This window comes from Anser brachyrhynchus, assembly GCF_964034855.1.
Source record: "Anser brachyrhynchus genome assembly, chromosome: 1".
Taxonomy (NCBI): Eukaryota; Metazoa; Chordata; class Aves; order Anseriformes; family Anatidae; genus Anser; species Anser brachyrhynchus.
In genome coordinates, this window is record NC_137694.1 from 80,777,403 (window position 1) to 80,794,557 (window position 17,155).

Genomic DNA, 17,155 nt, shown 5'->3' on the forward strand with positions numbered 1-17,155 from the left:
CCCCCTCACAGTTCATCCCTGGCTCCACTCTGCTACCCTGTGACAAGTGCATCCTGCTTCATGCAGGGGCTCAGTCCCCTACTTTCACTAACAGAGACCTTATCTTTCTTCTGATTCCTCACTCCTTGAAATCACATCCAGTTTCTCTTCCTATCCCTTCTCCATGTTTACTGTTCTGCTGCCCTTACTCCGTAACATGAGCTATTTTGGCCTGCTTGCTGGAGTTGGTTTCTTTATGTGGCTCTTTGGTTCTGCTCATCATCTCTGCTGCCATCATATGGCTATTACGTTTTGCTGCACTTCAGTAACAGCCCTTTTCCAACTAATAAGGAAAATGTATGCACACACCCTTAGTAGCCCATACGTGTTACGGCTTGTTTTAGCTCCTTGTTTCTTTGGCACCTCTCTTTATTTTGCAACTGACACCTTTAGGTACCAATCTGACCTTCTAAATATGATGATCATCCTGTGAACATAGGCTTTGAGATTACATATGAAAATGAAACCCAAATTTGTCAGATCTAAAATCCCAATTTGCACCAAGCCAAATCACTGATGTCATGAATGGAAAACTTATATCTTCTGTAATGCAGCTCATTCAGACAGTACTTACTGTCAGGATGAATGTCTGTTCTTTGTTATATCCTACACGAATATCACTTTCAACATACTTGCTTCTTCTCGGTAATTACCTAGTTTATTTTCCATGCTCCACAACGTGCTGAAGTTTTGGCACAAAGGAAAAGGAGGGCATGGTTGAGGGGTGCAAAGAGTTTGGCAGCACGCTTGAATCAAAATTTGTTCATGTGTTTGACCTGTAAATTTCATGTTCAACATTTCAAAACATTCAACACAACAATTCTTTACCCTGACACATACTTGCAGCTCAGTCTCTGGTGTCTCTTCCTCCTTCTGCTTCCAATGAACTTTATGTATAAAGTCTCCATTCCTTATTTAATTAAGCCCCTCACAAACAAAAGAAGAAAACATACTTCTCTATCTCACATAAACAGAAGCTGACTCAAACAGCAGTTTTTAATTGATTACATTCATTCTTATGTTGAATCCACCAGGCCTCGTCCCTTCTAAGACTCTGGACATGTGATTTTATTAGATGTTCAGTATTTCTGCCTTAGATGTCACTGAGAGTATTTGGAGCTCAACATATGTAAAAGGAAGTCTAAGACTTCCAGACACAATTAGTGACTTTGGGTCCATTGATCCTCAGATGCCTGGCCCAAGCTTCTGAAAGGGGAAAGACAGCTTACAAAGTAGGGCCCACAGGGAGTATCTTCACTTGGGCAACTGGAGATGGAAGCTCTTCAAGTTACTGTCACTTGTGAAAGTGTCAGCCTTTTGTAGATATGAAAAGCAAATGTGACTAAGTAACAGATGTAAAGTTTAAGTAATGCCAAAGATTACTGAAACCAGAAAGTGTCTGACCCATAAATAAATGTCAGTAGGTCATCTGTACTCTAGCCCAAGACGACCACTTAGGCAGGGGTATAGTAAGTGGTATCTGTGTGTTTTGGGATTGTAGCTGGACTCTAAATTAGGACTTGTGTTTACTTTCTAATTGTATTATACGCAGAAGTCTCTCCTGTTCCTTCAGAGGAAGAAGCACACAAGGTGCACAAGGAACCACCAGTCAGTTCAGAAACAGTAATATTGCGGTAAGTCTCTCAAAGGCCCCTTTGCTTTGGTCTTGCGTGTGTGTAGTACAGATAACCGATACTCTCCATTGTTCTTGAGGGACTAAAGATGAAGCTAATGAATAGAAAACTATGATAAGATGACTTATGGCTGTGTTTCAGTCCATGCCCTCTGGGAGAAAAACTGCAATAGAAGTATTTCTGTCCCTTTAGGACAGTGTTTCCATCAAGCCAAACTTTGTTCTTTGTAAAGTAAAGCATATGGAGCTTGAGCTTGTTGGAAAGGGGGTCCTTGCTGTAGCAGGTCTGTTGCTAAGATTTGGATAAGCCACCTCTGGCACTGTACTCTTCATTTGCTCTTTGTTTCCAAATCCTTGCTCCCTCACAGGGAGAAGAAACCTGCAGACACGATGGAGAACTTCAAGCGTCGGCACTCCAAACTCATCAACTCCTGTAAGTACCTTCTGCCTGAAGTGCCGTGGCAGACCCCTGTCCTCCATCTCCCACCCTTGCAGTGAACATAATGGAGCGTGGCTTTTGCTACACAGCAGCGTTAAATCATTAGAGAGGGGTGTTTATTGGAGGCAGTGAAGCCAGAGTCAAAGTCACCACTCAGAGAGCTGGTGAGCTTTGCTCATAGCAGGTGCATATGGTCTAATGTATTTAGTTATCCTAAACTGAGACAGTAATAGACTTTTCTCCATACTGAAGAAGAGGGCAGGTAGCTGCTATAGAAAATATAAAAATATATGCCTCTCTTCACAGCGAGGTTGCTGTATCAGGAGTACAGTGATGTGGTTCTGAACAAGGCCATTCAAAGCCAGAAGAGAGTGGATTCTTTCTCAGAGGATATGGAGTCAAGTTTCCCAAGCTCCCCAAGGTTACGGAGGAAAGTGCTGTCTCCCCAGGACTCATATTTGCAACGTCTGTCAGTCTCATCTACTGCATCCCTGTGGCAGGACATCCCCATGATAAGGGGCAGCAGAATGCTGCTCAATATGTCCCGGGATGAGCAGAAGCTGCAAGAGGTAATGGATAGATGTCATATGGTAGATGGGTGGTTTGTAGTCGAGAAGGGGGCCTGTAAAGGGTGGTTAAAGTGGAGAACAGAAATGTCTGATGTGGGAGTGCAGTGGCTGAACGCAGAGGTCACCTACTCGTGTAAGCAGTATGGGGATGTGGTACTAGTGGTTATGTAGTACAGTGCTGAAGTTAGGCATTGCAGAGGAAAGGAGCACTGAAGTAAGGAGACAGGAACATCTGTAATTTCATGAAAACAGACATAGGAAAATTGAGGCAAGATAAAACATAGAATTTTAAGCATGTTTGATGCAAAAGAGAATATTAAAGTACAAGACTTCCAGCATTCTCCCACACTTAAGCTTATGAGAAACGCTAGTAAAACCACAATGAATTGTCATTTTGGGGGTAGAGCATGCATTTACAAAACTGACCCATGTGAGCTGCACAGCTCAGAGGAAATGGGAAGATGTATGTGTTCAGCAAAACGGTACACAGAGAAACTGGGTAAGGAAAATGGGAGGAACCAAAAAGTGAATGGGAGAACCCAGAGAGAGAGAAGAAAACAACAGTGTGTGAAACATGATGGAGGAGGAAAAGAATGGTGGCAATGCAGTTGCTGGAAAATTTATGGGAACACATAAAATAGGGGATCTAGTAAAAGTGGAGTCAAGGGGAAATGAAAAATAAAATTAAAGCAGGTAGCTATTAGTCTTTTTAAGTCATACCACAAGCCTGTTTTTCATTCCCAAAGCCTCTTCTTTTGTAATTACACACTACTTACATCATGTACTAGGAAGTCTTCCTGCTTTGTTCCTGACTCCTGTCAGTAAGACTCCTTGCAGACTTGCCTGGTTTACTGATCTTGTGCTCCCTCCTTTCTTCTCTCAAGGCCAAATTTGAGTTGATAATGTCTGAGGCTTCATACCTGCGCAGTTTAAATGTGGCAGTGGATCACTTCCAGCGATCAGCAGAGCTCCAGGCAATGCTCACCAATCAGGAGCGTCAGTGGCTTTTCTCCCGCCTTCAGGACGTACGTGATGTCAGTGCCAGGTGAGATATGGCCCTTTGCTTCCATGACTAACACCCTCCATGAAGCACAGATACAGTCTAGAAACTACCAGTTTCCATCGGTAACTTATCTCACTCATGTTCTGCACGTGCACTGACCTTTGAGTTAGATATACAAGCCTATAGCACTCTGTGATTACATACCAGTGGTGCCCTCAAAGGAACCTTTACCATTTTAGGTGACAGGGCAATGCAAATCTTGTTGTTAAGTCCCAGAAACGATGATGCAATTGTGTGCAGAGATCCTTGCAGGGTTAAAACATTCAAAATGCTATTGTAGTCATGCCGTATTGGCCTTAATTACAACGTAACTTGAGTAACTAGACTTGAGCCCAAACCAAATATAGCTCCCGCCAAATGCAAGACAGCAGAAAGAGCTGCACAGTCCGTCATCCAAAAAAAAAAAAAGGCAGAAAACAAAAATTAAAAAGCCATCGTGTGACAATCTAATGTGAATCAATAGAGCGTAAGTCATAAAATGTAGACATGATCCCACATGCAAGGAATCCTGTACGTTGTAGGATTCTGTTTTCCTCCTTCAAGGCTTAGCTACATATATCACTAAGCTACTATGGTTTTCTACTGTGTTTTTGATTTCTACTGTTGGAATTATTTTGGTTATATCCTAATTTGCTATTGTTTCCCGTCCATGCCTTATAAGTAGCAAATATGACTTCCTCAGGAATGAATTAGAGGGCTGGGCTGTCAACAAATGCATGAAAGTTGCAAGTGCCAGATTCTGTACCTGGGATGGGGAAGCCCTGGCTGTCCATACAGACTGGGGGATGAGAGGCTGGAGAGCAGCCCTGCAGAAAGGAATCTTGGGGGTTTTGTTTGACAACAAGTTGACTATGAGTTAAGTGTGCCCTGGCAGCTGAAAGAGGGACTACCATACCCTAAGATGCATCAAGCACAGCATTACTAGCCCATTGAGAGAAGTGACTTCCACTGTCCTCTGCACTGGTGGAGTGTGGCCTTACCTTGAGTACTGTGCCCAGTTTTGGGCACCACAATATAAGAAAGACATAAAACCAAAAGGGTCCAAAGGAGGGCTATGAAGATGGTGAAGGGTCTAGAGGGCAAGATGTATGAGGAATGGCTGAAGTCACTTGGATTGTTCAGCCTAGAGAAAAAGAGACTGAGAAGAAACCTCATCATGGCTTACAGCTTCCTCGTGAGGGGGAGCGGAGGGGCAGGTGCTCTCTGGTGAACAGCAACAGGACTTGAGGGAATGGCATGAAGATGTGACAGGGGAGGGTTTGAGTTGGATATTAGTCGGGTCTGATTTTTGAGTGGCCCTGCATGGAGCCAGGAGTTGGACTTGATGATCCTTTTAGGTCCTTTTCAACTCAGGGTATTCTATGAGGAACAGTAATCCATTTTGCCTCTGACTCTTCCTTGATACCTAGCCCCAGATTGTCGTTGTATGGGCACTACACTCTAGAAGAAAAGGGCTATCTTCCACTTATGTGGGCTGTCCTGACTTTAAAGAAAAGAGGATGTTACCACTACTAAATGATACTGATCACTGTGCTCTGTATTTTCCTCTCCTTTTACGGCACTGCAACTACGTGCTGCAGTTTCCTTTTTGACTTAGAAGAGAAGTTTGAGGAGGACATGTTCACCTTCCATGTATGCGATGTGGCTCTGAAACATGCCCCTGAGTTCCGCAGGGTATATCTACCATATGTAACAAACCAGACATATCAGGAGCAAACCTTCCAGCGGTTACTGTAAGTTTTTCATTTGTTGCACCCTTCTCCCTGCTTGCTGCACCTCTGATGTGCGTTCTTTCAAGTGATGGGGAATAGGTATTGTCTGTTTGCTGGCACTCACACTACACACCCCAGAAGAACAGGCCGGAATCTTCTTCAATTCAATGGCATTTGGGACAGCAGGAGTGAGCTGCTGTAAGGATCCTCTTTCATAGCACTGAAAAGAGAGAGAATAATGGACATACATGTGATTCTATTGCAGCCTGTTGTCTCTATTTAGTCACTATTGAAAAGTGCAAAAAAAAAAAAAAAAGCTGTTCTGAATAGTCATTTTCAGTCTGTGGTTTTCAGACTACTAAGAACCTGAAGGTGACAGTTAAAAAATATGGCTGCTTTCAGTAAATTTAAACTGGCTATTCAAGTGTCTTTAAAATACATTGAAAATCCTAGGACTGGAGCACCATTAGTCTCTTGCTGTGGGTGGCGGAAGTGAATGTCTCTTGCCCTCTTCTTCTGTACCCAGTGGCCCAACCAAGCATTGCTCAGGCACAGGTCTAGTCCTGAGCAAGGTTTCATTAGCACTTCTGCACTGCTTCTCTACATAACAACGTAATTCCAGTGAAGCTACAATGATTCCTAGAATGCAGTGTTCCAAACACACCATTCAGGCACTGTCTCTCGGTGCTGACTGGAAGCAATCTAGTCTCACAATTGGTTTTCTTCAGTGAAGGTTCAGTTCCACACAGAAAGGACCTTTAAGATATTGCCTAGGGCATTGTGGTCCCAATGGCTACTTGTGAGGCACTTCTACCTGGCCTACAACCTTCTTCTCCATCTCTTAGCATATGGGACTAGCTATTCTGGAAGTAAATGCCACTTACGTACCATTAGCCTTGTATTTGCTGCTACCCAAGACAGAAAACTGGATAGCAGTAGCTGCCTGTCAGAGGCTAAGAGACATGTTATGTGCAAAGACTACTCCTCCCAGGAGTAGCAGGAGAGAAGTGGCAGCTTTTCCAGCCTTTGGATAAAGCCCATTTGGTGCGAGGAAAAAATGAAAACCACCTCTGTCTTGTGAAAGGTGCCGTTTTCATAGGGGGGAATTGAAACACAGATGTGTCACTTCTGGCTTTTATTCCAGAGGACTGTGGCACAAAGAGGAAAGACCTATAAAAGTTGTACTGTTGTCCTATAGCTGTTAGAAACCCGTACTCTTCTTCAGCAGAGTGTCCCAGTTTCTTGACAAAACCTGACTGCAGGGACTGGAGTACTCCAGTATTTGGTGATAATCTGGTACTTTTTTTCCCTTCATTTGAAAGACTATTTATTTGCTCTGATACCTGGATGTCTTCTCTCTTTTCCACTCCCACAGAAATGGAAATGCAGGATTCCAGCAAGTTCTGGAGAGACTGGAAAGTGATCCAGTATGCCAACGTCTCTCACTTAAATCCTTCCTCATCCTCCCTTTCCAGCGCATCACTCGACTCAAACTCCTCTTACAGGTAACTGTGTTGATTATCGGCTCTCCTACATTTTCTCTCAAGCTGATCCTTCTTCAAGACTGAAAGTCATATAATATGAGCTAGCACCAAGCACTGGGAGGAGGGGCTGCATGCAGTCCTCCTTCGTGCTGTGTCTTTGATGTTTGGCTGAATGCTCTAAAGTGACTCTGTTGCATATATTGCAAATATGCCTTTGCAAAAACAAATCCATTTGTCATCATACAAGTGCGGCTGTACATTAGACCAGCACCATGAATTGGACATGATAGTCCCTATGAGGCAATGCAGTTTGTATACTTGTTAGGACTTCGTTGTAACATTACAATTGTGTTCTAATAAATAATGTATAGAGTCATCTCAGAACATGTTGATTTAAATTTTATTTAACTTTTTTGTCTTCCTGCTAGGAAAACAAGCCAAGTATTCTCTGTCTGCCCTCTGGAAGGCAGTCTGTCCCTGCTCTTTGCCTGCAACATTATCTGTCTATTTGTCAATCTGAAAGTCCCCAATGGATCAGTTTTGAGCTCTTTCAATTAAATTTTTTTCTTTTTGATTATTTGAGCCTTTTTTGAAGGGGAGAAAAAGGAATGATGGGTAAAGAACTTCTGCAATTAAGGCTATGCTTGTATCAGTGGTTGCCTGCTATGCCATGTAACTTGCACAGGACAGTTAATTCCATTTAGATTTTCAGTGATGCCCTATTCAGTGCATCTTTTCAGCTACATTCTGTACCTCAAATTTCTGGCCTGATCTCCACGTTTCATTTCATACCACTGCTTTAGACCCCCTTGAGGCTGGTATCTTGGTGTCTCCTTGATTCTCCTACCCCTCCCATAGTCTGCTTTGCCTGTCTGCATTACAAAAAACGTCTTCTCTCATGCAGAATATCCTGAAGAGAACTCGGCCTGGGTCTGAGGAAGAAGTGCAAGCAACACAGGCCTATGATGCACTTGAAAAGGTAAGGCCATCAACCCAGTCTCCACAGCTACACTCTATCACACAACTACAGGGCACCAAAGTGGCCCTGTGCTTTTCATTGACCCTCACCTTTGCCAGGGACCCTTGCCATTGTGACAAATAAGTGTGTTCGTGTGACTCTTCTGCATGTGCACATGTAGCTGTGAGCAGACAACACTGAGAAAGGACCCAGCTGGGATGCAGCTGAACCTTTGCCAATGATACTGAACTACTTTTTTCAGGACTTGCTGTTTGTGGTCTCCTTTGTGTTCATTACCTTCCCCTCTAGTTAGATACCAATTTCTCCCCTGCTTCTCCAAGAAAATCTTGCTTTAAAACAAACAGACATAAAAAGCATGGCAAGATGTTTACCCTGTTACATCCATTCTTCCATCCTATTTATTAAAGAGACAAGATTTAAAGTCTTCTGGTACAATTTGTTACCTGCAATTTGTACAGTAGAATAAGGTAGACTTCTTCCTAGCTAGCTCCTGTTCTGTCTAGTCATCATTTGACCTTCTTGAAGTGTCACTCACTTTCTTGTAATCACTCCCCTACTCTCCACAACAAACGTAAGACTAGTTCAACATGATGCATACCTCCTTAAAACTCTTTGGATGACACTTGCCTGCTGCATAGTTACTAAAACACTGCAGTCTTGAGGCAGGTGGGTAAAATGTCATATGCTGAATCCTGGGACTCATCTGTGTTCAAGCCAGAGTCATCTCTATGACGCTGTTATGCAGCTGCCCTGTATCACCTTAGACAGTTATGTAGACAACTTCAAGACTGAAATGCCTCTGATTCATTGTGTCAGGTGCTCACAGATACTGCAACAAGCTCTGGGTTGTGGAAAATCTGTGCCTGGTGTTTATCTAATCAGCCTCCTTTGTTTACAGTGGAGCATCTAATAAAAGCTGTTTCCAAATGACCAGCAATTCAACTTCTGTCACCTGAACAGAAAGAAGACTCTAGTATCCCTCCTAGTATTCCAAAGTTAAAACAATACTTATCACAGAGACTTCATCTAACAAATAAATTTCTTAAGAAAGAAGGACAATCTTTGTAGCTATGGAGAAGCTTAGTATGCTTACCTGGAAAACTTTTTTTTTTCTTCTCCCAGGGAGATGCCCAAGAAATTGTCACTTACACTGATTTGTCATGGGCTCCTGGGAGTAGTACTGATCCCACTAGGCATTTCTGGTCCTCACTATCACCTGTTTTCCTCTGTAGCTCATCAAGGACTGCAATGAAAATGTCCAGCGCATGAAGAGCACTGAAGAGCTGATCTACCTCAGCCAGAAGATTGAATTTGAGTGCAAGGTGAGCTTGTCCATGCCCTGAGCCTTGCTCTAGCCTAACCTCTTCTATCTCTTTCCTTGCAAAGTCGATTGTGCTTACTTTTGTTCTGCAATGCACACAAAACGGTTGAATCAGAATATCATACACAGGCCAGCTCTTCATCAATAGTTCCCTTGCCCAGTCATTTGTGTCAGACTTCAGCTGATGGTCCCTACCACAAGTTGGTACAAATGCAAATCGAAAACTCATGGATTCCTTGCATACACCTGATGTAAATATTTATTTCTGTCTTGTAGATATTCCCACTCATTTCACAGTCAAGGCGACTTGTGAAGTGTGGTGAGTTGACAGCACTGGACTTCAACACCCCAAGTCCAAAATGGAAAGTCACCACCCGTCCCATCTACTTACATCTCTTCAATGACTGTCTGCTCCTGTCTCGACCGAAGGAGTGAGTGCTTCAACCACAGTTCTTGCTGTCCCTTCCAAAACGCCTGTCTCTTTCTGGGTCTGTGCTTTGGTGAGAGTCCTTTCCCTCTGCCTGCCAGCAAGTGGCAGCATTTGTCAAGTCACTCTCCTAACCCTACATTACATGAGTATCGTGTAAGTATGTAGAATCTGATATTCCCAGCTCTTAATTAGAACATACACTAATATAACTAGATATGTTGTGGTCCCTAGTGCAACAATTCCATTGTCTCTCCATTTCTATAATATGAAGCACTTTAATAATAACAATTTATTGTAGTTTTACTCAAAAATAATTTCTTCCTAAAGGACAGTATGAAGGCTTATGAATGTGCAAATCACTGAAACTGGAAAAAGTGGTTGGCTGGTTAAGGGAGGGTGTGTGTGTGTGTGTGTGTGTGTGTTCTGATTCTGTTATGCTGGAAGCTGTCAAGTAAAACCTTGATAGGACAGAGCTTAGTACTTCTACCCTTTTTGTTAAATCCCCCCTCTCTCTTCTCTGGCCTTTTCAGACTTCCAGCAAAAACAAAGCTTAAGGTGCCTGAACCAGATGAAGACTCATTAAAAGCTTCTTGCTTTCCTGACATCAGGGAGCTACATAGACTCATTTCTTAACTCTTATTACCTTAAAACTCACAACTTTTGTTCCTCCTCTTTACCTGCAGGGGTGGACGTTTTGTTGTGTTTGATCATGCCGCTTTCTCAGATGTGCGTGGGGAGAAGTGCGAGATGAAACTGCATGGAACAAACAAAAATGTTTTCCGTCTCTTTCTACTTCAGAATTACCAGGGAAAGAGAGCGGAGTTTCTGTTTCGAACAGAGACACAGTAAGTGAGCTCAAGGTTATCCTTAGTATATCCCAGTACCATAGCCAGATACCTCCTAGAAGCCTGGAAGTTGTCCCTCAACAATATGCTAAAGTATCAAATGCAGCTGCTGAGCAGAGGACTCAAAAATCATCCTTTTGCCTTAAGTCCCTAGTGAACCACTTTTCTTCTCTTTCATCGTAGCTGTTTATACAATACTACCACATCATTTCATACTATCAGCCTCCAAAAATGGGAGGTTTTGCCGTGTTCCAGCCCTTTTCTCCACTTTCCCTGCTTCTCTAAGGACCCCCTCTCTGTCCCCTCCTGTGAGCAAGCCTGCACAGACATGCCTGCGCACACACTCCTGTCATCAGACTGTATCCCTCACATTGAAGTCTGACACCTATCTGGTGATGTTTTCCAGCAGTGAGAAGCTGAGGTGGATCTCTGCTTTGGCTCCTCCACGAGGGGAACTGGATCTCCTGGAATGCCCTGGTGAGACTGATCTGCTATTACAGCAATGAGGGTGGGCCATTTGGAGGAGTTGGGAGTCACTGCAAGGTAGAACAAACCAGAATGACTTTAAGACAGAATATTTGCCTTTTTGTAAAGAAGGATATTCATGGGCTTTCCCTCAGTGCCACGTTCTGTTAGTTGTTTTACCTATCTTTACTCCTCATTATGTAGAAGACCTGTAGTCTCCCTTCCACTGCTCTACTCATCACTGTTTGGGCAGTCTTTTATCCCCTTCCACCTTTGGGTCTGGTGTACACAGGTTTATTGTTACTTTCTTGTATACCATTCTGATCTTTCCTCTTCTTTTAGAGGCACCACAGGTTCAATGCATAAGGACATACAAAGCTCGGGAAAATGATGAGCTAGCTTTGGAGAAAGCAGATATCATTATGGTTATGCAGCTCAGCAATGATGGTGAGCAGAATAAACAATGGGTATCTTAAATTATGGGCAGAAAGCTACTTTAGTAGTGTTAAGCTTTCACAATGCTATCAGGCTTCAAAAGGAGCTTCTCATTCCTGATTGTTGCATTAAGAGGATGAAAAGACTTATTTTCATCTTCATTAAGCTACTTTATTTGGAAGCTGAAAGGGGATTTTTGTATTTGATCCTAGGGCCTTGTTGGAGGGGGCTTTTGGGGAAGAGGAATGAAAAAAGTGCTTGACTATTTTACCTCATGTTGTGTTTTGTCCCCACTCCCACAGGATGGATGGAAGGAGTGAAACTTTCAGACAGGGAGAGAGGCTGGTTCCCCTCAGAACACGTGGAATATATCTCCAGCAAACAAGCACGGCAGAAGAACCTGAAGGAAGAACAACGCGTGAAGAATGCCAAGCAGCAGGTCTTCTGCAAGAAATAACTCTACCTTGTTTGGACCTGTACAGCCTTCCTGGCATAGGGAAACCACCTTTTTCTAATGTGCCTCAGAAGAAGCACCTCTGCAAAGAGTGTAATACAGCACTTTGACAGAACCAGGTGCTTTTTGCCAAAGAAAGCGGGAATTCAGTCAGAAAAAGTCATTTACTTCCTTTCTGTCACCAGGATTACAGCAGCAGTAGGAGGGAAAAATGTTGCATGTATTGCTTGCTTTGTGGTAGTAGGGAGGAGGGACTTTAATCATACAGAAGTCTAGGATCTGGACTTCTGAAAATATATTCTGGTTTTGCCACTCACAGGTTGCAGGACCTTGGGCAAGTAACTTCAGAATTCTGCCTCAGTTTTCCCATCTGTGAAATGGGGGTATATTTACCTACCTCACTGGATGTTGTGAGGCTAAATTCGTTAGTATTAGCATACTAAGAGCTTTGAGTTCCTGAGAAAGAAGGTGCTAAGTGCAAAGCACAGTGTAGTTGAGGAGAGTTTTCCATTTGAAATATCATCTTGATATCTTGATGGTATTAATCTCTCTAGTATAACTTTTATTTAGGACAATGTATCTATTTGATTGTGCAAGTCTACTGATTGTTTTTAAATAGGCACAGAGTTTCGTTGTACCTGAATTTAACTCAGTCTCAACATACTGTTAAGAGTCCTTGACAGCAGTAGAAAATCCACTTGAGTTTCAGAAAATTCTTGGAAGTCACTGTGATGATTTCCTGCACCTTAAGAGGTATCAAGCTGAAGAATCTGTTTCACAAAGGTCACCTCTGTCCTGAACATGTGTCCCAGTAAACAATGAGAAATGACCATTTTTTCACACTGCTTCCCACTCAAAGTAGAACAGTTACCTTTGACATGTAACTATGGCATGTTAGTACATGCCCTGTACAAAATAACTATGACTAGGCATATGCAATGAAGTGGCAATTTCCTGCTGCTCTTAATCTGATAGCTGATGTGGTATTGCATGCTCCATTTTGCACACTTATAGAAAATACTGAGATATTTAGCCACTGTAGATAAACTCAAAATATGTACCAGGGCTTCAGTTCTTTTGTAGAACTCCCTGGTTTTAAGTCAGTTTACACACAGTCCTGCTTTTGTGCAGAACCTGTCTATTTGAGGACATGCCTTCAACTTGTAAAATATTGTTTGTGTTAAAGGAAAGTGTTTGCGTTTATTTACATCAATGCAAGATCAAGTATAAGAACCAATACACCAAAGAAAACAGTGTGTAGCCTTCTTGCATTTAATATATTTGAAGAATTAATTATCTTCATATTTCCAACTTTCTTTTTCTGTAACACTCTACCTATACTTCTCATTTACACTGTACCTGGTATGGCTTATTCTAGCCTATTTATGTCAATAATTTTAGCTGGATTAAAAAAAAAAGTTGCTTTTAGTCCTAATAAACTCATGCACTTCTCCAGTTAAAATAAACAACTTTCTGCTTTCCTTATTTTTCATCTCAAATATGAGTAACTTGCTATTTTCTGAATATTTTCAGAACATCATAGAATCACTTAGGTTGGAAAAGACCTCCATGATCCTGACGTCCAACTGTTAACCTAACACTGCCAAGTGTACCGCTAAACCATGTCCCTAAGCACCACGTCTACATGTCTTTTACATACCTCCAGGGATGGTGATTCAACCACTTCCCTGGGCAGGCTGTTCTAATGCTTCACAACCCTTTCAGCGAAGAAATTTTTCCTAATATCCAACCTAAACCTCTCGTGGCATAACTTGAGGCCATTTTGTCTTATCCTATCACTTGTTGCTTGAGAGAAGAGACCAACCGCCCACCTTGCAACAACCTCCTTTGAGGTAGCTGAGAGCAACACGATCTCCCCTGGGCCTCCTTTTCTCTAGGTTAAAGAACCCCAGTTCCCTCAGCCGCTACTCATAAGACTTGTTCTCTAGGCCCTTTGCTAGCTTTGTTGCCCTCCTTTGATATGTTCCAGCACCTTAATGTCCCTGTAGTGAGAGGCCCAAAACTGAACACAGTGTTTGAGGTGTGACCTCACCAGAGCTGAGTAGAGAGGAACAATCAGCTAGTTGTGCTGGCCACGATATTCCTGATACAAGCCAGGATGCTGTTGGCCTTCTTGGCCACTTGAGTACACTGCTGGCTCATGTTCATCCATTTATCGACCAATTCCCCCAGGTCCCTTTCCAACAGGCAGCTTTCCAACCACTCTTCCCCCAGCCTGTAGCACTATGTGGGGTTGTTTTGCCCCAAGTGCAGGATCCGGCACTTGGCCTTGTTGAACCTCATACAGTTGGCCTTGGCCCATCAGTCCAGCTTATCTAGTTTCCTCTGTAGAGCCTTCTTACCCTCAGGCAGATCAACACTCCTGCCTGACTTGGTACCATCTACAAACTTACTGAGGGTACACTTGATCCCCTTGTCCAGATCACTGACAAAAAATGAAAGAGAACCCAATACTGAGCCCTGGGGAACACCATTTTTGACTAGCCTCCAACTGGATTTAACTCCATTTACTGCAACTCTTTGGGCCTGGCAACCCAGCCAGATCTTTACCCAGCAAAGTATACACCTGTCCAAGCCATGAGTAGACAGTTTCTCCAGAAGAATACTGTAGAAAACAGTGTCAGAAGCTTTACCAAAGTCTAGGTAGACGTCCACAGCCTTTCCCTCATCCACTAAGCAGGTCACCTTGTCACAGAAGGAGATCAGGTTAGTCAAGCAGGATGTGCCTTTCTTAAATCCATGCTGACTGGGCCTGGTTGTCTAGTGTGTGCTGCATGATGGTGTTCAGGATGATCTGCTCCATAACCTTCCCTGGCATTAAGGTCAGACTGACAGGTCTGTAGTTCCTTGGGTCTTCCTTCTGACCTTTCTTGTAGATGGGCATCACATTTGCTAGCCTCCAGTCAACTGGGATCTCCCTGGAGATCTGCTCCCCACCCCTATCTTCCAGCTCTGAGGGCTGGGTACCTAGACAGCAACTGGTCTTACTAGTAAAGAGTGAGGCAAAGAAGGCAGTAAGTATCAGTCTTTTCCTCATCCTTTGTCACTATGTTTTCCCCTTACATCCAAAAAAGGATGGAGATTCTCCTTAGTCTTCCTTTTGTTGCTAATGTATTTATATAAACATTTTTTATATAAACATTTTGTCTTTAATGACAGTAGCCAGATTAAGCTCCAGTTGGGCTTTGGCCCTTCTAATTTTCTCCCCACATAGCTCCACAACATCTTTGTAGTTCTCTTTAGGGCCAGCCCCTTTTTCCAAAGATCATAAATATTTTTTTTCTTTTTTTTTTTTTCTTCCTGAGTTCCAGCCAAAGATCTCTATTCAGCAAGGCTAGTCTTCTTCCCCGCCAGCTTGTCTTTCAGCACATGGGGATGGCCTGCTCCAGTACCTTTAAGATTTCCTTCTTGAAGAGTGTTCAGCCTTCCTGGACTCCTTTGCCTTTCAGGACAGCCTCTCAAGGGACTTTCTTAGCCAATCTCCTAAACAGACCAAGGTTTGCCATCTGGAAGTCCAAGGTGGCTGTTCTGCTAGCCATCCTCCTGATTTTTCCAAGAATCAAAAACTACTAATTCATGACCACTATGCCCAAGACATCCTCCAACCTTCACATCACCCACAAGCCCTTCTCTGCTCATAAGCAAAAGATCCAGCAGGGTGCCTTGAGCTGGCTCACTCAACAGCTATGTCAGGAACTGAACTTCCACATACTCCAGAAACCTCCCAAACTGTTTCCTCAGCTGTATTTCCAGCAGACATCTGGTAAGTTGAAGGCTCCCCTGAAAACAAGACTTAGCGATTGTGAGACTTCTCCCAGCTGCTTAGAGAATATTTCATCTGCCTCTTCAGCCTGGTTGGGCTGTCTCTAACAGACTCACACCATGACATCTGCCTAGTTTTCCTTCCCCCTGATTCTTACCCGTAAATACTCAACCCTATCGTCACCACCATTAAGCTCAAGACAAAGACTCCCTAAAATACAGGGCTACCCCACTGCCTCTCCTTCCTAGCTTATTCCTTCTGTAGAGTTTATATTTTCCATTCCAGCACTCTATTGTGTGAGTCATCCCACCGAGTTTCTGTGTTGGCTCCTATGTCTTCCACAGGAACATTTGGGGACATATATAGCATAACTGGAAAAAAAAATCTGTATTTCCATACTGTTGAGAGATAAAAACATTAAAGACAACCTGTAGATGGGGGCAGTTGCACTCATTTATTTTGTGGTAAGAACATGAATGAAATACAGGCACAAGTTACATTTTAAAAGTGTTGTGGATAACCTGGAAAATTCTTGGTTTACGTCTCAAAATGGAATGTTATTTGTGCTATTTTTTTCCATTACAAAAAAAAAAAGTGTCCATCCTTTCTGAAGGAATAAATGAAAGCATTCTCCACAGTTCTTATTCTTCTTCAGAATGCTAGAAAAAGCTGACATTATGACCAGAATTCAGTAAACAAACATAACATTGCTCAGAGACAGGAACTTCTAAAGCAGTTTTTAATTTTTATCTTTGTGCTTTTATCTAATATTGATTAGATAAAATTAATCCCATCCACTCCAAGATCAGAGTTGTGTCTGGTCAGCTGAATGCCTCTAAGAAATTAAATGTCATTTTAGCTACAGTAACATTCCAGCTAGCATGTCTTGTATTTTGTGGCGGAACCAGGTGCACTGTCATACTAATTGTACTGTCTTCAGAATGCTGGTGCACCTGCTTCAGTTTACACTCATTTAACACAATGTAACAACACTCAAGTGAAAGTATCTGCAGATGCATGACCCTGGATGCTAGAGTGAGCCTTGTAACAAAAACAGGATGTATGGGAAAACGCACAATAGGAGAATGCCAGCATTAAGATACCGAGCCTATAACCAAGATGAGGATGAAGGATGTTTCATCATGGTGGAGCAGAACACAATTAAGCAAATCACATTCATTAAGCAAGGACTGTCTGTCTTGTTTGCAGACATACAAATTGTGTTTAGAGCCAGCCCCACTTCACTCAGTGGTTAGAAAAGCTGAACATGGAAGATGCAAGAGAAGAAGAGTTGATTTTCAGAACCATTGTCATCCATGCAAGTTACAGTACAGGTCTCTCCATCAGCTGCGCAAAGCAAGAAAGAACTCAGATAAGACAGACTTGGTTCACTCCTCCCCTACATCTTGTGTTCTCACCTGCAAGTACGCAAAGCTGTTTTAAATTTTATCAGAGCTGATGAAAACACTTGTAGCATGAGAGTACTAATTGCCTGGTATCACT

General features: G+C 42.7%; 1 protein-coding gene across 2 annotated transcripts in view; it reads left to right on the forward strand.

The window, feature by feature from the left end:
* LOC308191242 (uncharacterized protein) overlaps nucleotides 1–13,329 on the forward strand; it is a 37,153-nt gene extending 23,824 nt beyond the window's left edge. For both annotated transcript variants that reach the window (XM_080583488.1, XM_080583489.1), the window contains 13 exons: nucleotides 1,592–1,673; nucleotides 2,041–2,105; nucleotides 2,418–2,680; nucleotides 3,565–3,725; nucleotides 5,324–5,476; nucleotides 6,831–6,960; nucleotides 7,844–7,918; nucleotides 9,151–9,240; nucleotides 9,516–9,670; nucleotides 10,353–10,514; nucleotides 10,921–10,991; nucleotides 11,322–11,426; nucleotides 11,717–13,329. In XM_080583488.1, coding sequence (XP_080439614.1) covers nucleotides 1,592–1,673; nucleotides 2,041–2,105; nucleotides 2,418–2,680; nucleotides 3,565–3,725; nucleotides 5,324–5,476; nucleotides 6,831–6,960; nucleotides 7,844–7,918; nucleotides 9,151–9,240; nucleotides 9,516–9,670; nucleotides 10,353–10,514; nucleotides 10,921–10,991; nucleotides 11,322–11,426; nucleotides 11,717–11,871 — 1,667 coding nt within the window. In that variant the 3' untranslated portion in view covers nucleotides 11,872–13,329. The remainder of the gene's footprint in view (nucleotides 1–1,591; nucleotides 1,674–2,040; nucleotides 2,106–2,417; nucleotides 2,681–3,564; nucleotides 3,726–5,323; nucleotides 5,477–6,830; nucleotides 6,961–7,843; nucleotides 7,919–9,150; nucleotides 9,241–9,515; nucleotides 9,671–10,352; nucleotides 10,515–10,920; nucleotides 10,992–11,321; nucleotides 11,427–11,716) is intronic.
* Nucleotides 13,330–17,155: the final 3,826 nt, after the last annotated feature.